The sequence below is a fragment of the Pan troglodytes genome, chromosome 14 (genome assembly GCF_028858775.2).
Source record: "Pan troglodytes isolate AG18354 chromosome 14, NHGRI_mPanTro3-v2.0_pri, whole genome shotgun sequence".
Lineage (NCBI taxonomy): Eukaryota > Metazoa > Chordata > Mammalia > Primates > Hominidae > Pan > Pan troglodytes.
In genome coordinates, this window is record NC_072412.2 from 97780719 (window position 1) to 97807316 (window position 26598).

At 34.5% G+C, this 26598-nt stretch overlaps 1 protein-coding gene across 2 annotated transcripts in view; it reads left to right on the forward strand.

Annotated features, from left to right (window-relative positions):
• Nucleotides 1–26598, forward strand: part of GPC5 (glypican 5) — a 1453661-nt gene that overhangs the window by 750432 nt on the left and 676631 nt on the right. For both annotated transcript variants that reach the window (XM_509696.8, XM_063792277.1), the window contains exon 7: nucleotides 2188–2347. In XM_509696.8, coding sequence (XP_509696.2) covers nucleotides 2188–2347 — 160 coding nt within the window. The remainder of the gene's footprint in view (nucleotides 1–2187; nucleotides 2348–26598) is intronic.

The following is a 26598-nucleotide window of genomic DNA, read 5'->3' on the forward strand; positions in this document are numbered from 1 at the left end:
AATCAATTATCTTTCTGTTTGTGTTTTTGAGTTCATTTACCTGGCTGGATCCTCATAACATATACATTGTTTGTGGTGTTCATGAGAGTCCATCTGTGTTCTTGCCATGCTCCCAGTAAAATATTGGAATAATTCTTAGGGAAGTAAAGGGAAAATAAAGTTGATATGGGAAAATGTTGGAAAAGAATGTCGAGGTCAAAAGAAAGCAGCATATCACCAGAGAGTTTGGCTTTTGTTGTACTTGTCTGATAATACTTTGAAAAATTATAAGTCATATAGTTGCATTCTTAAATAATTCTTTCAATTAATGTGTTCTGGAAATTTAAACAATATTGTACTAGAATATATAATAGAATAGATAATAATCAAAATGTATTAATGTTTAATGTGCTGGCATATTAAATATTTGCAAAGTGCTTTGCATATGTTTTTCTCACAATATGAGCAATGGTCCAGGTGTATTATTGTCCCTATTATAGATTTGAGGAAACTGATTTATTCAGTAACTTACTCAATACTCCATGTCTCGTGGTTGGTATATGTCAGAATCCAAGATTCACATCGAAGTATGTTGGACCTCAGAATCCAAGCCCTTTATGATTATACTAAATAGATAACAAATGGAATATTTCACAATAACAAATGATAACTGGTGTTACTTTATTTACCATTCATCATTATTTATCATTTATATAGTGGTATAAAATAATACCATTTATCCTTTCCTTTTTAGATTTGACTTTTTATGTGGTTTATTTCCTATCTGTGTTTCTTCATTGCTGTACTGTCCCTTCCCTTTACAGGGAGTAGTATACACATCAGTATATTAAACACAGTAGAAAAGTTTGTCTAACTTAATATTTGCTGAGTTCACTTGATCTTGAAAGAAGACTTCTTTTTAATTTAATGCCACCTATTGACTTTTTTTGCAAAATGCTGATAAACAAAAATAAGAATTTAAAAATTACTGTCAAATTGTTTTAGTGTTTTTGTTAGAAAACTAATGTTTCAGAATTGGTGACCTAAAATTTGTATTGTTTAATTTTAAAAGTTTGTGAATTTCACAATCCAGTTACTTAATCTAAGTGTTTGTAACATGATAAACATATTTATGTTAGATATCCTGAGGCTATTTGACTCTCTGTTCTTCAGTATAAAATGCTGTCTTTGGGTTGTGTGTTTAATTATTGTCTGCTAATTGATAATATTATTTGGAAAGTCACAGAAGTAACAACCCTAAGTCTTTCATAAAGCGCTGTGAAAATTTAAATGACCACTAAGTGGTCAGCAGTTGTACATTTTGTTCATAATATACTAGTACTCTCTAGTGCTCACACTTGGCCATGTGCTCTCCAAAACCACCTTAGAGGGGTAAATGTAACATACTGCATTGGACTAACTTAATCAGGCTTAGTTTTAAGTGAAATATTCTATTTATAACATCACCTTTCTGAAAAGACATTCAGAAATTTCCAATGTTGTTCAAAAGTATTACTGGAACTCCTGTGCTGTAGGGGGAAATGTCTATTCCATCTGTTTTGCTCATTAAAATAAATGAAATACTTGAGAATCAAGAACTGAGAAGTCATTAAATTTCTTAAATCATTTGTAGAAATGGATGTAGGACCTAAGTCTTTTGTCCCAAGGTTCAGTATGTGCCATATGCATTGGACTGTGTATTTGATCCAAGAAAGTTTAAATGAAACTATAAATGTATATGTCTAAAATTCTGGATTTCTTTAGACAGAATCATTTTCTGGAAGAGTCGTACTTCTTCAGAAATATGGAGTGTGGGTTTACAAAACAGCACAAAATTATCAACCAATATACTACAGAGGGAGTACTAGAATTTGATTTACCATATTTAAACATTATTTGTTCAGAAACAAAGGATCCTCTAGACAAACTACCATAAGCAAAGAAGGTGTAATTTCATTTGCTTCCCAAAGAATCATCCAAACCATTGCCCCAGAACTAATACATAGAGTGTAGCTCTTTATAGGTGTAAGACTTTGCCCACTATTTATTACTATTTCAGTTGTTTCATTTTTCTTAAAGACTTGACTTGGTGTCTACACCAAAAGAGTGGATCCACATAACAAAATAATTCTAAGTAAGTTTTCTGAATAGAATTCTTATGTTATTCAAATTTGCTATTAGTAAAGGCCTTTCTTTATGTACAATTAGTTGTTACAGGGTAGATCACCCAAACCTGACAAGTGGGAACTTCTTCAGCTGGGCAGTGGTGGAGGCATGGTTGAACAAGTCAGTGGGGACTGTGATGATGAAGATGGTTGCGGGGGATCAGGAAGCGGAGAAGTCAAGAGGACACTGAAGATCACAGACTGTAAGTGTATGATTCTAACACCACTTTTTTAAAAAAATGATTTTGAAATATAATTAAAGATATTGTTATGGATGTAAAGAAATAATGACGATGAATTCAAAAACAAGCAAGAGGAATTGGAAATGGAAATGAATCTATTTTTGGTTTTTTAGGACATACATTCTTGGTGGTTGTGTTTATTTTTAACTAATGACTTCTAATAAAATGATAGTTTTCTGTGAAAAAAAAACTAGTAAACAATCACCAGTTCTGAGAAGGTTTGAAAGTGGAATAACTCTTAAGGCATAATGGATGCTAATTGTATATTGATACATAACCTGAAACCAGGATGGGTAAGTACTACGTAATAATCAAATTGTGCAATTAAAAAATTACGTCATTATATAAGAAAGTTTTTACTTTATTACACTTCTATCACAGTCAAATTGCATAGAAATTGGTATATGCTTATTGATCATGAAAACTACTTGGATTTGATGCTTATGAATTTCCCCTTCCAAAAAAAAAACTCACTAAACATTGATTTTGATTGTATGGATTTGTAACCATTTCTGAACTCATCGCTACCACAAAGGATAGAATTTTCAAACAACAACAAAAAATTACCAAATAGATTTCCCTTCCTGATTATCACATACAAGATAAGGAATATAGATTCTCCACACTCCATTGTTATCTGCATGCATTTGTTCATATGGACAAAAGAACAAAAGTGACCAACTGAGAAATAATGTAAACGTTGATGTACCTAGAATAGCTGGTTTCAACTATTCATGTAACCTTGATTATACCAAAGGCAGGGGTCACCTTCTGGAAAGGTGCAGTCATACGTAGAGGTTGGTCTGATAGCTTCCCTCAAAACCACACAGAGCTGCTTTGCACCTATTAGACATGCCTTTTGGTGGGAGAAGAATTCATTTACTTTACAATTCTCTCATTGTGAATTAAAAGCACGATAAACGCTTCCAAAATCAATTCCTCATTCCTTCTAAGATCTGGTTTTACAAGCCAAATATATTGGTATAAAAAATGGAAGCCAAAAGCGGTGCAAAATTAAAAAGGCAGTTAACATAATGAAATGTTTTCTCATTAGACACAGTAATACATTTTATTTAACATGGAAAATAAATAGATGAGAATTGGTGCACTTGAGCAGCCATTGAACAAAAGGACACAAAATTCTTAGTGCGAGTTAAATATATTCTATTCTTACAGAATGCGATAAAGATGTGTTCTTATGAGTATTAATATAGCTTACCAGATTGGTTTCTCCTTTTTTTCTTTCTTTGGTTAAGTGAAATATAACTAAAGATATTATTATGGATGTAAGAAAATAAAGACAATGTATTTGGGAATTAGCAAGAGAATTTGGAAATGAAAATGACTGTTTCATTTATTAAGGGCATGCATTCTTAGTGGTTTTGTTTATTTTTGACTAGTAACTTTTGATGAAAATTATAGTTTTCTGTGAAAAAGATACTAGTGAATTATCACCATTTCTGAGAATGATAAAGGTTTTATTTTATTATTTTTTAATTTCCTTAGGTTTTGGGGAAAACAGGTAATGTTTGGTTACATGAGTAAGTTCTTTAGTGGTGATTTGTGAGATTTGGGTGCATCCATCATCTGAGCAGTATACATCGTACTCAATTTGTAGTCTTTTTTCTGTCACCCTCCTCCCACTGTTTCCCCCAATCCCCCAAAGTCCATTGTATCATTCTTATGCCTTTGCATCCTCATAGCTTAGGTCCCACTATGAATGAGAAAGTACAATGTTTGGTTTTCTGTTCCTGAGTTACTTCACTTGGAATAACAGTCTCCAATTTCATCTAGGTTGCTGTGAATACCATTAGTTCATTCCCTTTATGGCTGAATAGTATTCATATATATATATATATATATATACCACAGTTTCCTTATCCACTCATTGATTGATGGGCATTTGGGCTGATTCCATATCTTTTCATGAGAATTATAAAGGTTTGAAAGTGGAATAACCCTTAGGGCATAATGGATATAAATTGTATATGGATAAATGACGTGAAGCCAGGATGAGTAGTATTACTAAGTCATGAAATTGTGTCATTAAAAAGACACTATGTCATTATATAAGAAAGTTTTTACTTTATTACATTTTTATCATGGTCAAATAGCAAATTACAATTTAATTATATTAGGTGAAAGAAAATGAAAAAGGGTTTTCACTAGAAACAATTTTTTTTTTTACTAAAAGCTAAAATATCTTCCACTGTATTTAGGAATTATAACACTTATCCATCAGGGCAATATTTAATAATCTTTCATTTTCATCCTAACTGGAGTATTTATTTGTACTATAATTACATGGCCATCTAAATATTAGTATTTTAGAACATAAAGTTATTACAAAGTAAAGCATTTTTTTGTGTGTGAGTGTGTGTGCATATGTGTGTATAAATAGTATATTTATAGGAAGTTTTTTACTTCATGAAGTTATTTACAAGTTCAAGAACTTGTTATATATTAGTAGGTCACTCTTTTTTGTTTGTTTCACAAAGGAGGTAGAGGCAGTGAAGCATATTCCACTACTAATAGTTTTCTTCACAAAACTATACTTGACAAGTTGACAAAAATTTTTACTTCAAAACCTTGGTTTCAATTACTGCTGAAATGGACAGGCATGGTACAAGCAGTTACCAATCAGAATTTGGGCGATTTAAGAGAGATGATTTTTCAGCAACTCCAGGCAAGCATTTTCTGAAAATCCACATCTGCTCTAAGTGGGTTGCCTATTATGTTTCTACGAGTTTATAGCTGTTGCCTTTCAATTTTTAATAAGTGGTTAGAAAACCACTGTGGGATAGCATGCTGAAAAGTAAAGAGGGACGAGGAAAGGAGCGAAGTGTAGGTCACATTTCTATTTTTATAAAGCACTCTAGTATTTTGCCCGTTTTGGCCCAGTTTGAAAATATTGGTAAAGCAAGTTAAGGCATAGTTTTAGATGGTCTTAATGACTTCAAAATATTGTGATCTAAAAAGTTTAACAAAGTGTCATCTGTGTTAAGAACTTGAAATGCACCACTATTTCTTCATTACACTTTCGTTTATTCTTTGGAAAATATGACATAAATAGCACACAGTTCATTTGTTACCATAAAAAGTCTGACTAAATTTATATATGCGTATATATCTACATATAACTATATATAGTTATGAGTATTAATACTAATATTGTATCTTTGAAATTGCATGATTCTGCCATATTTATGCAAATGAAAAAAGTTGGTAAATATTTTGCTAATTATTACTTGAACTGATTTTCTGTGTCTGTTTTTGTTCATGTTTATATCAGATGACAGAGGGGTCTCTATATTTCAATACGCAAAGTTTTACCACCAAAATATTTGTGTACCTTTTAGGTGTCATTTTGTCTTCATCACCAATGTTATCAAATTATTTAACCATCTTACTGCTTTCTAAATAATTTCTATTTGTAATCCCACCTATACATTATAATTAAATGTTAACTAATGTTTCTCAAAGAAAGAAGCCATCTATACTATGTAATTCTCACTCTTAAGTAACTGATTTCAGTATAATGGCTTAAAAATCCCATTAGGAAAATTTGTCTACATTTTTATTATATGTATTTGGTTCATTTACATAGATATAGATAGTTCACTAGTAACCTGGGGTTGCGGGATTGGAATGGCTTTGAACTTAAAAGTCGCCTCACCCCTTGCCTGACACCTGCCATTCTTTCACAGTAGCTAACTGATGAAGGTTCTAAACACAACTGGAAAAAATAATTCTCTTCTTTTGGCCATGCAGAACGAATCTAATATTAAAATCTATACTTCTTGAAATATCTGACTGTACTTCTTAGGTCTCTAAATCTGGATAGCTTCAAATGTTGAAAAGCAGAACTACTAAAAACAACTTGTAGCAAAATTATTCTACATATAATTTTGAAAATTTGTGGTGGCATTGTTTACAATTCTTATGTGATCTTATGATTTAAATCACAATAATTACTTATAAAAAGTAAGTAATACATAATCCATGATCAAATTCATTTTGGCAAGGTGGTTCACAATGGTAATCGAGGGAAAATGCATCTGATCACAACTAGAACCAGATACCAGACACTTTTAAAAAGTAAGGTGGTTTTCAATCTTTGGATTTATTTTGCTGGGCTTCTCCTCATCATTCCACATTCTAAATATTTGAGGATTCCAGCATTCAGTTCTCAAACCTTTTATCATGTCTATCGACAACTAGCCCTTTTCCCACAGACTCCTTACTGAATCGTAATTATGATAATAATAAGGTTCCCTGCCGCTGATAGCACTATCCAGTTCATAAAGCATTTCCCAGCATAATACCTTAGGAGGTAGGCTTATTGGAACAGAAAGTATCTGACTTAAATATGATTAATTTAGAAATAGTAGGATAATACATTGCAATATTAAATTGCTAGATCTAGAATTTTTGGTTGATTAGAGTAAAATAAATAGAACTATTGTTTGTGTTGTGTTTTGGTTTTCTCACATGGTAACTTTGTATCTGCCTCTAACAAATGTATCCATGTCAGGGTACTAAGAATGACCTAGGAAAGAGAATAGCATATTCTATACACAGAGCAAAATGAAAATTACACTTTATTAGCCACTGAAGAATAAGGGAAGCTGATTTATTTAGTAATGCAAGATTGTAGAGTGAGCGAAAGTTCTTGGCTTCCTCATATTTATTTTCACCATAAATCACCTTCACTTCAAAAGTCTCAGGTAGGTGTGGAAGTTAAGGAGACCTTAAAAAGATGTTACTTTCTTTCCGGAACTAGGAAAACTATGTATTTATTCATATTGTAGATACTATTTTATAAAATGTTATATAGTCTCATTGATTTTTTTCCTGTCAATATGAGTTCAAACACATATGCCTATAAGATTTGGATGCCATTATACTATATGATTATAGTTTAAAATATGTTTACTGATTATGCATATTCTTTCTAAAATTAAAGTTTCACCAAATTTAATCAAAATAAAATATATTCAGCTTACTTTGTAAACTGTTGAAAAATAACCCATTAATATTTTTTCAAATATAAGAAAAATTTACTGAAAATAATTATTTTTTCAATAAGGCTTATCATTTATCCATTCATACTAAAAATAATATTTGGAAGGTTCATTCGATTAAAACCTTTGCAAGACATTGAAAGTAATCTTGAGTAACGATTGCATACTTTGATCTACACTTTACAAGTACCTAATTCTAAAAGTCAGATAAAACCCTGCATGATAAAACCATAGAAAAGTTCACAGATAAACACTTCCAAATCCAGTTTAATGTTCAAAATTGTAAATACTTTGAAATTACCATCTAGTGCAGTTTTGGTAGTACTGATGAAAATTATACTAAAGAGAAATGAAATATATGTCTAAGATAAACATAGTTTAATTAATATGTGATCACTATGAATATTTTTCTGATTATACATTTCCATTTTGGTTTCTAAATAATTGATACTCATCCTGACTGCCTGCTATTTTGTTAACAATATTGTATAATGGAAGGTAGATACCTAATGAATCATATAAAATCATCTTTCATTCTTTTGAAAAGTTATGTATTAATATATTTAAATAGTAGAATTGAAGTAAAAGGTTTGTCCTTGAATGCCTAAGTGATTATTTTCGTTGCATTGGCTTAGACTGATGTTAAATCACTGAGGTGAAGAGGGATGACTTATTAATTAAGGCTTAGAGGAGCCCTCCTAGCTTACATTTCAGATCACTCAGCTGTTCTGTAATATGTCATAACTAAATCTATCCCACGCCAGAGAACATAAAATGAGAAGTTGTGGTCTTTTTTGAACAACACAATGCTAAGTGTAACTATATGATCAATAGAGGAAGTAAAAAAAATAAAATTCAAGCAAATATTATCAGGTAAATTTTCTCATGGCTTAGCCAAAGTCATATAGCTATCAACAAAACCAGAAACAAACCCATTCTTATCTAGGTCTATTTTTGATGTCATTTTGTTGTGAATAAACAGAGTGGCTATTGAAATGGCGATATTCTGTCTCGGGATTGATAAAGTGCATCTGGTAGAAAGAAATTAGGTATATCTTCGGGTCTTTAATGACTTCAGTACCTCTAACTGTGTGGAAGTAGTCATTTTCTTATTATTGAACAGAAAATTGAGAGCTTACTAAGTAGAAATAATTTTTTAAAAGAGTATTTGAGCTGATCCCAGAGCCTCTCAAACTTTCTTATACATACAAATTACCTGGGACTCTGCTTACAAAGTAGAGTATAATACAGGAAATCTGAGGGTGGAGCATTTCTTACCCGCCTACAGATGATGTTACTATTCCTTGGTCCATAGGACCACACTATGAAGAGCAAAAATGTACACTTTTTTATTACAGTCTTTATTTGTATCTCTAAAATACTCTCTATTAAAGCATGATGAAATTTTTTAAAACACCATATGTTAGCATTATAAGAAGGCATCATATGATTAAGGACATTTGGAACTGTAACACTTAGGCCGGTAATGGTGGCTGATTCTGTATGAACTTTGGTATCAGTCTCTGATTATTTTTAGCATGAGGTTTACTTCTTAACACCAAAGTAGAACCACTTCCATCCTTTTGCAGGGCCTGACGCTCTCAGGTTATACTTTCTTTAAGGATACTTCTATTTTGAAATAGTACCTCTGGTATCTCAGCAGAAATGTTTCACATTTATCAACTCTTCCATTTGGTGATGAACACAGAAGAAATACTGTGCACAATCCCCTATATCACATTATATGCCAACAGAGATCAATCAGAGTTTTATGTGAGCTCAGAGAAAGAAAAGAAACTATCCAAATGGGGAGCTTAAAAAATACTTCATAGAGGAGACAGAGAAAGGGCAATCTGGAAAAGCAACCAATATTTGCCTGCAATATTTATGAGAAAGTGGTATTTGAGAGGATGGACTTATAATTTGGTTTCAGCAACTGACAATAGGGAGGAGAAGGTTCCCTGGGAGGAGCAAACATCATGAACAGAACAAGGGGTGTGTTTACAGAGGAACAGAATTATTTAAATTACTTGAAAAAATATTGGAAAGCTAAAAATGTGAATTAAAAATGTTACAATTGATTTTTTGAATACACGAGTGGAGTTTGTATTTAATTTGCTGGGCAAAGAGGAATGATTAAAGCTCTTCTATGTGGTCATTTTGTTTGTGCATTCATTTTTACCAGCAATATGGTGAACTACTTAAGATTAAAAAATACACACAATAAAATTAGTATATCTTAAACAAGTAACTTCTCTCCTACCTTGTACAAGTTCTGTGCCTAGATTTCCTTAAGATCTGAATAAAAGCAGGACTCTCCAAGTGATTTTTTTGTGAAGATTAAGTGGTTTAATCCATAGTCAGCATTCCAAGAGTGTCTACCCAACTCACACCTGTCCATTGAAATAAAAGTATTGGATAAAATATGTAAAAGGTAGTTTTTTAAAAATGCTTCTATAAATTAGTAATAAAGGAATGTTTGATAAAATTGGGCTAACATGGTGAAACCCTGGCTCTACTAAAAAAATACAAAAAATTAGCCGGGTGTCGTGGCGGGCGCCTGTAGCCCCACCTACTCAGGAGACTGAGGCAGGAGAATGGTGTGAACCCAGGAGGCCGAGCTTGCAGTGAGCCCAGATCGCACCACTGCACTCCAGCCTGGGCGACAGAGTGAGACTCCATCTCAAAAAAAAAAAAAAAAATTGGGCAAAGTACAGGCAGAGGCACAGATAGTGGTAGATACAGTTATACACACACATAATTTAAGGAAAATAATATAGTTGTACCTAACCCTCCACCGAGTCCAAGAAATACAACATTTCCATGGCCCTATAGGCCCGTCTCTGAACACATTTCACTGAACAGAGAGTTTGCCTATCCTGACCATAACTTTTATAAAAAATACAGTTTTAACCAACAATATGTGCATGCTTAAGTAATACTTGTTTTTTCTGGTTTTTGAATTTTATATGAGTCAAATCATACAGTCTCTCTTGTCTTGTTACTCCTTTTGTTAAACAGTATGGTTTTGAAGCTTATCCATGCTGATGGATATAGGTGTACTCATTTCTCTTAATTTCTCTTTTTCTTTCTTTCTTTTTTTTGAGACTGAGTCTCTGTCACCTAGGCTGGAGTGCAGTGGCGCAATCTCAGCTCACTGCAACTTCCGCCTCCTGGGTTCAATTCTCATGCCTCAGCCTCCAGAGTAGCTAGGATTACAGGCATGTGCTACCACACCCAGCTAATTTTTGGGTTTTTTGTACTTTTAGTAGAGACAGGGTTTCACCGTGTTGGCTAGGCTGGTTTCAAACTACTGACCTCAAGTGATCCACCTGCCTCAGCCTCCCAAAGTGCTGGGATTACAAGCATGAGCCACCATACCCAGCCCTCATTTCCTTTTACCAAAGTATAGTGTTCTAATTTATGAATACATAACTCATTTATGTATGTATTTTGTTGATGAATATTGGAGTTGATGTCAATCAATGGCATTTGGTACGATATGAACAATGTTGTTCTAAACCATCTGGAAAGTATCTCTTGATATACATGTGCAAGAGGATGCAGGATATCTTAGAAGTAGCAGGGCAGTGCCACAAAACAAAAGATTATGTACAGCTCTACTAGGTATGTGAGCCTGCTTTGCAAAGCAATTGTACCAATTCATATTCTCACTAGAAATGATGACAGTTTCTACTGCTCCCCATCTTTGTAGACACTTTTCTTCACGTTCACTGATTTTTCATATTCATCTAAAGGATAGAAGTAAAACAAGTAATTAACTTCTATTTCCCTCATAATTAATTGGATTTCACTTTTTAAACAAGTATATGACAAATTTTTGCTTCCTTATCTGAAATTTCAGAAGAAAGAAATTTAGCCCTTTCCCCGGTATTACTTTGTTTTTGTATTGCTGTAAAGAAGTATCTAAGGCTGGATAATTTATGAAGTAAGGAGGTTCATTTTGGCTCAAGTTTCTGCAGGCTGTGTGAGAAGCCTGGTGCAAACATCTGCTCAGCTCCTGGTGAGGCCTCAGGAGGCTTACAAACTGGTGGGAGACAAAGGGAGTGCCAGTGTATCACATGGAGAGAGAGGATGGGAGCAGGTGCCACATTCTTTTAAACAACCAGATCTCTCATGCATTCAGAGCTAGAATTTACTCATTATCATATGGAGGGCACCAAGCCATTCATGAGGAATCCTTCCCCATGACCCAAACACCTCCCACCAGGCCCCAGCTCCAACACTAGGGATCATATTTCAACATGAGATTCAAACCTCCAAACTATGTCACCCCTTTCTATCAGGTTATTATTTTTTTCTTTGGCAGATACTATCAATACAAAAGTCAATTTCAGTGATCCATTACTTCTTTTGGTTGTGACCTCAGGAAAGGAAGGATAGACTCTTGAATTTTTCTTTATTGAACCAGTTTTCAAGATAATAAATTGATTCCCTCCCTTTCTCAGAAGATGACCAATTCTTTTATATACGTTTAAATGTCATCATGAACCCAGTTTTAAAAACATTTGTAATTCTTATTTTTATTGAAGTTCATACTGTCTCAGATTTTGCCAGCTGGTACCTTTTCCATTTGCCTTTGAGTCCTTTGAGATGACCCTTAAAATACGTACTAGTTTCTTTGCCATCTGGTATACTTAGATGTACTAAGCTCAGCTTATCCATTGTCACAAACCTGGAATGAGCCATTTTTACATGAGACTTTATTTGTTTTACTGGGAAATGTCATTTCATGACTGCAATCTGAGGACTAATGATGGCTCTTAGAAGCATATGTGATAATTAAAATATTTCATAATTTCTCACTTTATTCCACATTAAATATACCGCATTATCTGAATAATACTAAAAGTGTCCTTACCCATTAAGATTACTAAAATTAGCTAAACATTTTTATATTTTATTCAATATTAGCTTTTTAAAAATAAACTTTATATGATAACAAGGAAAATTAAAACATACAATCCAGTGTCTATGGGTATTTTTTCCAGAAGGTAGTTATAAAAAAGACAGAGAAGAGTCATCTTCTGTAAAGTAAAGGCAAAAAATTATTTTATAATTTGAGACAGCATAGGTGCTCTTAGTGAGAAAATCAAAAAACCTGTCCTTACTAATACATTGAGTTTATTTATTTGATTTAGGCTGTGAACATTTGGAACTATGTTACTTGGTGTGTGTTGTTCAGCATTTTAGAAAGTTTTCTTACAAACTTGGTTGAAGATATTTTCTTAATTTAAAATATTATTTTTATATATCTATCACATTCTTATAATCAATAGCATAAAATATTACAATGGAATAAACAGGAGAAATTTTACAAATAAGATTTCCACTTATAAGAATATTTCTAGGAAAATGTTTGAAATATCAGTGGCATGCTAAATTTGCAATTTGATAAAACTAACATATTGAGAGAATATATTTGCTTCAAAATACATGGAGAACTTTAAAAAAAAAACCCTTAAGATTTTCTTCAATGAGGGTTACTCTAGTTTCTATGTTTATATTTATAATTTTGTATAGAAAGTCTTTTGTTTTGAATTTCTGATGTCCTACACAATCCATGCATAAGATTCTTTAATTGATATTGCTGTATATTTTAAAATATTATCAAGGATTTATTTTGTGATGATGCTAATTACATTTTTTTCTAAGATAGGACTTCCTATACCCACAAAGCAAGATTTTCTTTTTTTGTCTTTTCTTTGCTTTTTTTTTTTTTTTTTTTTTGAGACAGAGTCTCACTCTTTCTCCCAGGCTGGAGTGTAGTGGTGTGATCTTGGCTCACTGGAACCTCCACCTCCCAGGTTCAGGTGATTCTCCTGCCTCAGCCTCCTGAGTGGCTGGGATTCTAGGCCACTCAGCCACGCCCAGCTAATTTTTGTATTTTTAGTAGAAACGGGGTTTCACCATGTTGGCCAGGCTGGTTTTGAACTCGTGGCCTCAGGTGATCCGCCTGCCTCAACCTCCCAAAGTGCTGGGATTACAGGCGTAAGCCACCATGCCCAGCTAAAGCAAGATTTTCTATTATAGACTATTTAACTACCAACTTTCCCAAAACTTCGCATGTTCACAGTTTCTACTAGAAACTGTTGTTTTTTAAATTCAGAGTCAGCAACATTTGCTGAAGAATTGTTTTTCTCCATTTTCCTTGAAAGTAGAATGAGAAAAAATGGAATACACATGGAGTAGGAGACACAATAGTAGAGTTGTCAAAGTATAAAATTTATGAAATATTTTAAGATTATGGGACTTAATATTAAGTCCCCCAGTCAGTTATCCTTCATGTACTGTGTAGAAGCTGCTACCACCTACTCTATTCTTCTTAAATATTTTATCAAGACACTTCTCTCTAACTACCTTACTATCATATGGAAATTTCCTCAACTTTGTTCCACAAGATATTCATATCTGCCTCCATTCCTGCTCACCCCCTTCCTCTTTTCCTTTTGCTGGGTAATAGCAGTGCCCTACCTCCTGTCAAGGACCACTTTTTTGTTCTATGTACCAGACCCAGTTGCATCCTCAGAGACTTTGCTTTATAAATTGTCCATTTTTGCCTCTGTATCTTCAAACTCTTCCTGCAATAAATTATGCCCTTTTAGAAAACATGTTGATTATCTCAGTCTTCTCTTTTTGAAAAGTCAATAAATATACTACACACACACACCCCTATATTCACCTTCCTAAATGTATAATCTCCTCCACTGACTTTTACTACTTTATCCTATCACAGCCACACACTTCCTGAAATAGTTGTATACATTCTGAAATTACTGTTCTTGATATTCTTTTGCTCCTCAATCCATTTCCCCTTCTCAACTAAAAATGGTGTTGCCAGAGTCAGCCTGTAGTCACACCTCAATTTTGTATTAGTTGTTCATTTTCCACAATTGACAATGTCAATCTTCAGTTTCTTGAATTATGTTTTTCCTTGACCCATCCCTTTCATTTAGTTATTCATTGGGAATCCTATTAGGTCCTTTCACTTCTCACTCTATATTTTTCCTGAGTGATAGAAGAATCCTGTTTAATGCATAGGTAATTGAGACCTGTATGTCTCTAACCCAAATGTTTCTTCTGAAACTCACACACATATATTCATTTGCCACATCCATAACTGAGCTCTTCATGCCTGCTACCCTCATCCTGAAACCTGCTTCCTATCTTAATGACTGTTACCATCATTCAATCAATTTCCCAAGAGAGCTTCCTTGTACTACCAACTTGGGATTTCCATTCACAGATGCTCCCAAAGCCTACCATTGCCGTAGAACCCATTAACCAGATTTTAAATGCCAGTTCGCTTGTTTGTACCTACAATAGATTGTTAGTTCTGTGTATTTCTAGTTAAAATGTAGTATTGCCAGCTCTAAGAAGCATAATAGTATTTAAAACATTCCTAAATGAATAAAAGAATGAACAGATGGGTAGATGGATCAATGGATGGTTGAATGGGTGGATGGATGAGAAGGAGAGTATTGTGTGTTTATAAAATTGAGAGTGTATTTGGAAGAACAGAATTTCCAGTTTGGAGTAGTGGGGTCAAGTTGGGTTGTGCAGTTGACCCTAAGGTACATGAAAAAGATGATCCTAAATGAGATCATAGAAATCACAGCCATTTAAGGATCATTATGGTATGAGTGCCAAAATGAAATGTTTTAAAGGATTGGTAAAACCTCGGGATGACTCAAAGTATTAAAAATAGCAAATGAAACATAACCTTTTATATTGGCTCTTAGATGAAACTTTAAATTCAGTTTTGAGGGATCTGAGAAGAAGAATCAATTTTGAAAGAGTTCTAGAGAGTAAAATAAAGTGGTAAAAAAGAAGGGAGGATATCTCAGTGTATTGGAAATTTTTCAAGTGCTCATAGTCACAATACATTTTATGTCTCCCCTGTTCATCTACTGCTTCTTTCATTTAACTTATGTGTCACCTTGAAAATATTTTCAGAGAAAGAGCCATTTATAAAAGGAGAGTTCTTCTCATTACTTAAAAGAGATACTCTCCTATATGTTGTTTGAAAAGGTTTACTCACTGCTACTTTATTTCCATTGAAACTGGAAATGTGCAACATGATATCTGAAACTATTTTTTCCAATTTCAGCAGTTTAATGCTGTTATTAAACAATCTAAAGCAATTAAGATCCATTCCTGTCCTTTTTATTTAAAAAGAAATCTCTTACAGTTCTAGGGTTTTTTAAATTAAAAAATTTAGGCAATTATTTTAATTTGACTATACCTGTTAACAATATAAGAAATGTTGCAACAGTCAAACGAGCAACTCTTAAGTCTTATTACATGTTATCTGTATCACCACCAAAGCTTTTTTTGGTTAAAGTAATTTTTGCTTATAGATTCAATCAATCTGTAAGACCAGTCCAAAGGGGACATCCTTTGTTGTCTATATGCTGTGATCAATGAACTGAGTGTGAGTGCAACTAAACTCCCATTTGACTCAGTCATCAATGGATTTTTTTTTCAAAGTGGGATTACCCACATTAAAAACAGAGATCGGCCATTCTCACCTAGGTCATTAAATTTGTTTTCCTGGCCACCTTTCATTTAGCCTGATGCTTTTCCGCTTAGGTGTGTCGATTCTGGGTTTTTAGGAAGTGAAGTCCTTCATGTTGACTGTGGTATGTGAAGACCCTGATATCTCTGCTGCTCTGACCCCATTAAACTTTCAGATTTTACTGCCATATTGCTTTTGTACATGTGCTTTTTTTTCATGTACCTCATGTGCCATGAGGACACTCAGTGGGGAGTCTGGCACCTGCCTGAACAAACCCTTTCCTTTTGTTCTTCCTCTTAATGAAATACTTTCTATCAAAATTACTTATTCAAATTTTGCTAATTTTTTTAGGAGTTGGTTTAATAAAGTATTCTTTAGTACCTCTAACAGAAAACCATTTCTTTCATTAAAATGCAATGAGCAAAAACCTAGTGTCACTTGTGTGCCACGTCTCACATTCTATAGTATATAATAATTATTTATATGAACACTCATCTCCCCTTACTAAGACCCTTGATGTAATCAATATACTTTTATTATTATGAGCCAACAAATATTTGCAGAATGTGGAAGACAATATTAAGACATCTAGGCCAGGCTTGGTAGCACACACCTAATTCCCAGCACTTTGGGAGGCCGAGGAAGGTGGATCACTTGAGGTCAGGAGTTTGAGACAAGCCTGGCCAACGTGGTGAAACCCCATGTCTACTAAAAATACAAAAATTAGTTGGGTGTGGTGGCACCCACCTGTAGTCCCAGCTACTGAGGAAGTTGAGGTGGGAGGATCACTTGAGTCCAGGAGACAGAGGTTTCAGTGAGCCAAGGTGAAACCACTGCACTCTAGCCTGGGTGACTGAGTGAGAGACCCCGTCAAAAAGAAAGGAAAAGAAAAGACATCTTTGGATATTCTTAGGCTTGCTGATAAAAGTCATCTTTACGTCATTAAAAAAATATGTGTCTATGTATATTTATTTCATGTATATATTAAATAGAAAGGCCAAAATTTGGGCCGGGTGTGGTGGCTCACACCTGTGATTCCAGCGCTTTGGGAGGCCAAGACGGGTGGATCACGAGGTCAGGAAATTGAGACCATGCTGGCTAACACGGTGAAACCCTGTCTCTACTAAAAAAAAAAAACAACAACAACAACAACAACAAAAAACTGGCCGGGTGTGGTGGCGGGCATCTGTATTCCCAGCTACTCGGGAGGCTGAGGCAGGAGAACCGCGTGAACCCGGGAGGCAGGGCTTGCAGTGCGCAGAGATCGCACCACTGCACTCCAGCCTAGGCGACAAAGCGAGATTCCAACTCAAAAAAACAAAAACAAAAAAAAAAAAAAAAAAAAAATTTAAATAACTCATTACTTCATTCATACATTTATCCACCTATACACTTCTTTACTTAACAACAGCAAAAAGTATTAATCACTTTATTGAGCACCTTGCCGGGCATCAGGAATAAAAAACAGATTAGTCAAAAATACGGTTCTATTCCTCAAGGTTAAAATAGTGTGCAGAAGAAAAAACAAATAGCGATGTCATAGAATTTAAAATGTTATCGTAAAGTGCAGAGTACCATTAAAATAACACACTGTGAGACTTCGAAAAGTCCTCCCTTGAACGTTGATTTTTGAGACACAGTTTCGCTCTTATAGCCCAGGCTGGAGTGCAGTGGCCCCTTCTCCGCTCATCGCAACCTCTGCCCCCTGGGTTCAAGTGATTCTCCTGTCTCAGCCTCCCGAGTAGCTGGGGTTACAGGGATGCGCCACCACGTCCTGCTAAATTTTTTTGTAGTTTTAGTAGAGACGTGGTTTCTCCATGTTGGTCAGGCTGTTCTCAAACTCCCGACCTCAGGTGATCAACCCGCCTTGGCCTCCCAAAGTGCTGGGATTACAGGCGTGAGCCACTGTGCCTGGCCGAACTTTGATTTTTTCATTAGAATTTCTGGAAACATTATTTTATTATATGTTGGCATATTAGTGAAACATATATTTATTAACCTGTTTTCAGATTTAATGGTGACCCTGTATGTTTGTTTCTGTTTATCGATATCTAGCTATAGTTATGTTTACATCTATACCATATTATGTATCTATACATATATAAAAGCATCTAAATAGGGCTTGACACCTAATTGGAATTCAATAAGTGTTTGCTTCTTTTCTGATTCTAGATTATGTCAAAATTTAGTAGTGCGTTCTAATAAAGTTGAAGAACATTTGAATAGGAGGTTATGATGACATCACTGTGATGCCTACTGCTGTAGTCCAGCTATCTAAGAGCTGAATTGCTTTCAGTTTTATCTGCGGTTCTAAAGTTGGTGGGCGCCCCTTTGGAAACGTTTACTGAACTCTTGGTACAGAGGCCACTAGATGGGGCTTGTGGGCTTAGTACTTTATAGTTCAGAAAAGTCACGTAAAAAAACTCAGACTTCTCTTTAACCTATTCTGTTCTTTATTAACTGTAACACTGTGAGCAATTATAATTAGAAATCTTTTTATATTAGCAAGTGTGAAACCTAACTATTGCCCTTGCAAATATGTGATATTCCTCAAAGAAAAAAAAAAAAAACATCTCCCTACAGCCAGGCACATTTATCTCTTTAGAGGCTAAATACAAGACCCCGTTACCAATTTAATAGTAGTTTTCAAACCTGTCTCCTCATATAGAAGAATCTCAGATACAGAATCCTGGAAGCTCTGTTCCTACTTTTTAGATTTCAGATTCAATGGTGACTCTGTATGTTTGTTTCCATTTATCTATATCTAGCCAGAAACATGCTTTACCATTATCAGGAAGTTTGCTCCTTACCCATTGCTAGTGTTTGTTTTCCTCTAAGACAGTGGTTCTCAAATTTTAATGTGCATCAGAATCACCATATATCGTGAAGGACTTTTGAAAATACAAATTACTGTCCACAACCCCAGAATTTCTGATTCAGTAAGTCTAGGATGGAGCCGGTGACTCTGAATTACCAAAAAATGCTCAGATGATGATGGCACTGCTTATCCAGAGACTACACCTTAAGGAGTTCTGTTGTATGCTAAGGCTCTCTCTGGATAAAGTACATACCTTTCATGAGGTAGCCCTTGTGTCTCGAGACAGCTTCCTGTCACACTGCAACATTCATCTCTCCAGGCACTGAGACTGGGACAAGGACGAGAAGTAAGTGGTGGTTTGTGTTTTCTTTGCATTTATGCTCCTAAACACTGGGTACCCAGCACACTAAGTTAGATAAGGTTCAACCTCAACAACAGACCAGGGGCACCTGTCTGCATCTTCTAACAACCAATAGCTAATGCTCATTTGAAAAAAAATAAATGAAGGGTTTGACCCAAGGCATCAAAGCTTTGGATTCTGATTTTCCTTTGTCTCAATGGCTTTTAGATTTCTAAGACCTCCCTTTCCGTTTCTCTCCATCTGACCTCCAACCTTCCCCAGATTCCTAATCCCACCATTTTTGAACCTTCCTCCAGAGTGCCTGGATCTAGGCCCAGTGGTTCCTCACCTCACGGCCACATCCAAGCACTTCTCAGCCCCTAGTTTACTGATTTCCAGCACACTACCGGGCACCACTTTACCTTTACTGGAGACCTAGATATACACTGCTTCTTTACATACTGTATCTACAGCTGGATAATTCAATTCTCCATCTATTTATCCCTTCATCAGTCATTAACTACCAATGATATAACAGGCACTGCTTCACCTTGCCACTATGGCTATAATTGTAAACAAGCCAGACATGACCTCCCATCTTTTGCTATTTCCGTCCTTGTTTTGATTGATCTATCTTTTTGGATTTTGGATACCCTTATTTCCATCATTGTTTTGATTGATCTGCCTTTTTGGATTTTGGATACCCCTTGTTGTCACCAGCTTGTTGTTTTGCATCTCAGTTAACTTCTTGGCTTACAGACCCCTGGCTTCTGAAAACCACAAGCTTTCTGGCTTTTACACGGCATCTCAACTTGTATCAGAACGTGTTGTTTTCTAGCCCCTTAAGCCAGTCTAACCTCTGGCAACCTGAGCATCTTCCCCTTGCCTGACTTTCATCATATCTGCTGGGCTTCTGCATCTTCACTGTTAATGTAATGACAATGCCTTAAATTATGTGGATTATATTTTCAAAGATGTGTTAGCGTATCCCATCTCACTTTCCTTATTTCAAATGATTAACCTATCTTGATGGAAAGTTGATCTTTCCCATGATTTCAAATATGTACCTTCATATAATTTTTATATTTTTATAATTATACAAATTACTTACATCTCAACCTTATAAAGCTCTTTTTTGCTCTTTTATATTCTAATAACAGAATAGCCACTAGTATGTTTTTTGTGTTCTTCAGAATAACCTAGATCAGATATGCACAGTCTCTGATTAAAATGATTTATTGCATCCCAGAAGCTTCTGTATTATGTCAGCAAAATTGTGTTTACTTCACAGGCTCTGTCTGATAAATATTTTTTGTGGTCTTCATGTGACAACACTGAATACATGCCTAAACTCAGCCTCCTCTTTTAAACATTCCTACCTTGAAAAGACTAGTGACAAAATAGCATCCACAGTACTATTTAGTTTAAATTAATTACAACAAAGCTCAACAAAAATTGGCTTCGATATACCATTATTTTTCTATTTTCTTTCAGTTCAGGCATTATATATAATTAAAGATGCCCCAGTATTCTACTTGCAGAAGTCATTTGCTAATGAAGGGGAGGATTACTGGGAATAGCATAAAAAGTTCAAACCACCAGTAAACATTTTTGGAAGCTTGGAGCTGAAAGACTGAAACTATTCTGGCACATGGAAGTTTTACCAAGCTCTTAACCTAATTATATTCCTGATACGAGTTAGGCTCAATTTATTCCCAAGGGATGCTGCAAAGGGAAGCTTATCATGAATACTAAGGGTAATAGAAACAATTGCTTCAGTGAGCCTAGTACTGTCACAGCAGGCGCGTCAGAACAGATGGCTCTGCGTTTATTCCAGTCTAGGGATTCAAATTGGCAGTAGTCAAACAAAAATCCTGAAAAGCATGTCAGCAGATGTGGATATGAGTTTTCTTTATTTAAAAAGCCATTCATACCATTCCACTGAAAATGCATATAAAACTGGAGGTATTTGCCACTTTGGTTAATTTGCCTATTAGTGCATTCAACTTGTGGCCCATAATTTTAATATATATATTTATATATAACATATATACATATATACCAGCAGTATAGTAATTTCTGATATATACTATTAACCTCAAGTTACTATATATATACTATTATTAAATTTTTGTATAGTGTTTGTATATTATATATTTATATGCCAGCTCCTTAAAATGTGTTAATATTATATATCAACAGTTGCTAATTCCTTACATTAATATATGCTATTTTGCATCTTTTGAGTCCAAACTGCTACCAGCATAGGAATTTTAACATTTTCTTTAAAAATAAACTAGTTTAGGCTGGGCACGGTGGCTCACACCTGTAATCCCAGCACTTTGGGAAGCCAGGGTGGGCAGATCACAAGGTCAGGAGATCAAGACCATCCTGGTTAACATGGTGAAACCCCGTCTCTACTAAAAATACAAAAAATTAGCCAGGTGTGGTGGCCATGTAGTCCCAGCTACTCAGGAGGCTGAAGCAGGAGAATCGCTTGAACCCAGGAGGTGGAGGTTGCAGTGAGCCAAGATTGCACCTCTGTACTCCAGACTGGGTGACAGAGCGGGACCCTGTCTCAAAAAATAAATGAATAAATAAATAAACTAGTTTATTGTATTTTTAATAAAGTATCCTAACATAGACTATTAGGATTCTTCATGACACCTGAAATGTATTGTGGTCAAATGACTACACTTGTTCATTAGCATCTTTTTCTCCTTGCACAATGAGTAATTAATAGTTTCTTTGGGAGTTAAGTAAAAACGAATTGACATTTTTGGGCCAAGAATCCTAAATTAGCTCTGGGGTAAAACAAAAACTCTTACATACTCCTCACCACCTAAAAAAATTTTCAATTAAAAGGAAAAAAATAAAGGATAATATCCTGGCTTATAATCTTGTCAAACTGGAACTATTTCCAGATGAGCATGGCCCTCTTATTCTTTTCCAGATGACACAGCTAAGTGCAGATGCCTAAAAGGAAGGGTTTCTGATGACTTTGTTTTCTCAAGATATTTACATAGTCTGAGCTTACTCATGAATTGTGTTACCATGTTAGGTTCAACAGCTAGGCTCTAACTGAACTAATTTATCGTGGTCTCTCTGTCCACAAGAGTTTGTCAAAGTAACAACTCACTATGCTATTGAACTAATAACTTGGTCACAGTGTATCTTTTAACACCTAGAATTCTCTCATCAATGAGTAGGCATAGCACTTGCTCATAATCTTCGTAGGCTACTTCTAGCTAAATGATAGATTACTTATACTATAATGTTATATTGCTGAATCTAACATACAAGAAAAATATTCAGGGCCTAGTGGCTTTTTTCAGTTTTATTATATGCTTTTAAAACTTTGATGATTTATATGATCATAGAACTTTCTGTTCTGGCACATGGGAAGATTGAATTTTTTACAGCAAAGTATTTGTACAGATTAAACAGATAACATTTGACATCATAAAAGGATAATGAAAAAGTATAGGTGAATTAACTGAACTTTAGATGGGGAAAGATATCAGCCTAAATTTAAACAAAATTTTATGAATATGATTTACTACGGTTTTTTACTGTGGACAAACAATGTAGACTATGGACTTCGGTTTGAGTCACAAGACAGGTGCAATGGATTCCACTAATCTCTCAGTTGTGGTGGAATAAACTACTATAACAAATATGCTCAAATGTTTATTTTTTAGCATTCAAGGCATGTCTTCTTAATTGGCAGTTTTTCTCCATGTGGTGGTCCAGGATACCCAGCTTATGCATGAAAACTGCAGGTTTGGTTGAAAAGTCCCCACAGTTAACCTGATTTATACCACAGGGCTAAATTCCTTTTGTTTAAGGCTGCGGTTTAAATTAGCTTTTTAATTTCATTTCCAATTGTTGGGTTTCTGCACAAGAAATTCCATAATCTTTAAAGCTGCATTTTAAGAAATGGGAAAATAATATCCAATAAAACAAAAGAAAATTGGAAATAAGATATCACAACAACAATTTAAGCTGAATTTTCTCTTTGTGAATGTGTGTGTATTTGTGGAAATAAAGAGCAGAAGTAAATTCTCCAAATGTCAACAGTGGTCACCTTTAAGTATTATGGTTATGGGTGATTTTTTTTATTAGTACAAACACATTTATTCATTAACCAAAGGGATGATCCTAATTAATCCAACACTTTGAAATAGCTGCATGTAAAATGTTTGTGATAAAGATCACTGAACACAGTAATGAAAAAAAAAAGCAGCCGTATGGAGATTTTCTCATTCAACTGAGCTTGTTCATTCTCCTAGCTAATTCCTATCCAAAGTGATGATGGAATTTTTATTCTACTTTTTCATAGCTCCAAGTACAGGTGACACTGTTCATGACACCGTTCACCACTAATTTCCCATCTTTCAATTTTCTGGTTGATTTTCTTTCCTTCCCATCCCACTCCTGATGCTGAACCTCTGCACCAGCTGTAAAATGGTTACAGGTGATTTTCATTGTCCTATCACTACTTTCTAATTGTTTACAGTGAGTAGATAGTGCTTTTATAATGAGAAAAAGGTGCGTGTAAAATACACCTTCAGCTACTAAAATTGTATATGAATTGTCTTATTAAACTTATCACCTTTCTACACACCAGTTGCCAAAACAAACAAACAAACAAACAAAAATCAATTAATCCCCACTTGCCAAGCCAGCCTGGTTGTGAGTACTACTCTTTCCTGATAGTCCACAATAGCTATAGCCAGCCTGGTTGTGGGCCACTTCTCTTTCCTGATAGTCCACAATAGCTAGTCTTTAAAGTTTTCTTCAATAAGTCCTGACTAGAAGGAGAAAAAAAAATTAAAACTACTCACATGATATCATTGAGATGAGCTCAGACAAGAAGATCCACAACATATAATTTCTTGCTACTAAATTAAAGTAAACCCAAACAAGGTACTATCACTTTTAATTTATTCTCAGAATGTAGTTTGTGTTTGGGGAAAATCTGACTAATGAATGAATAAAATCAAGCAAACAAAAAATAAATACAATTTCCCTCTTGGTATGCTAGATAATTAGTGCTTTGAATACATGAATCATTGCTATATATCATGCTAAGTGCTATGTAATGTTTTAAAAATCTTCAGATAGTACAATTTTGCTGGGGTAATATTGTTAAGTTTTAATATTTTAAATGTGCACATGTGGATTGTGTAAATGATAATGTGTACTATTAGGATTTAAAATTAGAAGATGTTTTAAAGTAAAGCCCTAAAAGCAACTGAACAAAGAAAGCAAAACAGATACATAACCTACTAGAAATGAGAGCTCAGATTTCCTGACATCTCAGTTTGATGTTTGTGTATTGTATCCCATTGTTTCTCTAAAATGGGAAATTATGCAATGAAAATGCAGAAGAAAGCAAAATGGTGAAAAAGAGTTTGAGGTGGGCCTTATCCAGTCAATGGATTAAATTAAAATGGAAAGATGCTGTCCTACATTATGCAATTGTAATAAGAACTTGAACAGAAGATTTAAAGGATAGATAATAAGGAGGCTCAATGTTGAGTAGGTTTGCATTGGGAATCAAGTGGCAGAAAAAAAGATGTCAGGGTAGGTTTATGTTTGTTAAAGATGAGAGTATTGAGAGCTGGGTTGGGAAACTAGAACTTTTCCTTCAATAAAATAGCCATTCATTTAACATTTCAAATTTTTTTTGTTTATTTATTTATTTATTTTGCCAGGGAATTAATAATCCAAAAGAACAGAGAAATTCAGAGCTAATGGTTTCGGATTATATTATTTGATTAATTTGGAAAGAGGTTTACCTTCCTGATTATTCCTCCCTTACAGCTATATTTTAACAATTCTACCCAAATTTTGAAGGCATTGAAAAATGTCACCCAGAAGCTAGCTGCCCACATCTGGCCAAACAGAAAAACTGACTTTATCAGTCAAAAACGATCTGCGACTTCAAAAACAATGTTCAAAATATAATCCACTTTTCAAACAAAGATCAAGTAACCCCACTTTTAAACTGATAACTCAATGTTTTGTTAATGTGAATTGAATTACAAAATTCAAAATGTTAATATTTCTTTATTAAGACATCTGATGGGTATAATGAGTCAATTTAAGAAGATTCAAAATGTAAAATTGTTATGCCAAAGTTCTATTTAGTAATTTTTCAAAAATTTATTCATAAACTATATTTTGGTGAGTTTCAGTGTTAAGAAAATTCTGATCGCCATAAGTATGGGAGGCCGAGGTGGGCAGATCATGAGGTCAGGAGATCGAGACCATCCTGGCTAACACGGTGAAACACCGTCTCTACTACAAATACAAAAAAAATTAGCCGGGCGTGGTGGTGGGCGCCTGCAGTCCCAGCTTCTAGGGAGGCTGAGGCGGGAGAATGGCGTGAACCCGGGAGGCAGAGCTTGCAGTGAGCCGAGATCGTGCCACTGCACTCCAGCCTGGGCAACAGAGCGAGACTCCGTCTCAAAAAAAAAAAAAAAAAAAAAAAAAAAAACATTTTAACACCTACCCTTGATACATCAAGGATGTTGAAACAAAGGTGGCAGAAGAAACTATAGTCTCAGTTTACTGGGTATTCCAGAAGAGGTTCATAACGTGGCTCTAATGTGTTAATGTTTGTTTTATGATATATACTAGTGTGTACTTTGTTTTTATTCCAGTTTTAATAGAGGTAAAGTTGGTTTATTGAACAGGGTGGAACTGGTAGTGTAAGCAGATAGCAACCTTATTCTTTCCCACCATTCCCCATTACATTGTTTTCCCACATAGCCTTTCAAGACATATTTAGATAATAAACAGTATTTTATTTTTGCATTAAAATTCTAGTTCAGTATAATAACCAAGAATGCCTGGCCAGTGTGGTAATAAGCTCTTATGAAGTATAAGCTTTTTCCTGTGTCAACATGAGCTTGACCCAACCATGGAAGGCTGAGGTTGGGATAGGTGGGTGAGGTCCGCTGCTTTTTTTCTTTTTTTTATGTAGGTACATATGGTAGCAGCACCATTTATTAATCCACTATTTTCTTTCATACTTACAGTGTTGCATTTATTATATATCCAGTCCTGCATAAGTGTGTCATTCATTAACCATTTAACCATGTACCAATTCAATTCTGATTTAATTACTAAAATGTTTTAAAATAACAATTAAAATATAGTTAGCAATTTTGAGTCACTTATATATAAATTTTAAGATTAAAAACCCTTGGAAAAACTGCTAGAATTTTTATTTTGATTGCAATAAATGTATAGATTAGTTAAGGAATCATACCATATTTATAATAGTAATTCTGTCAAATGTAAATATGGTATATTTCTCAACTTAGGTCTAATTTTGTGGTTTTTAAATCAAGTTTTATGATGCTTTTTATGAATTTTAGGTGCATATTTTGGTGAGATTTGTTCATAGATCTCTTACAACTTTAGTCAATAAGATTGTCATCTTTTTAAATAACATGATGCATTCTCGGTAATCTCTTA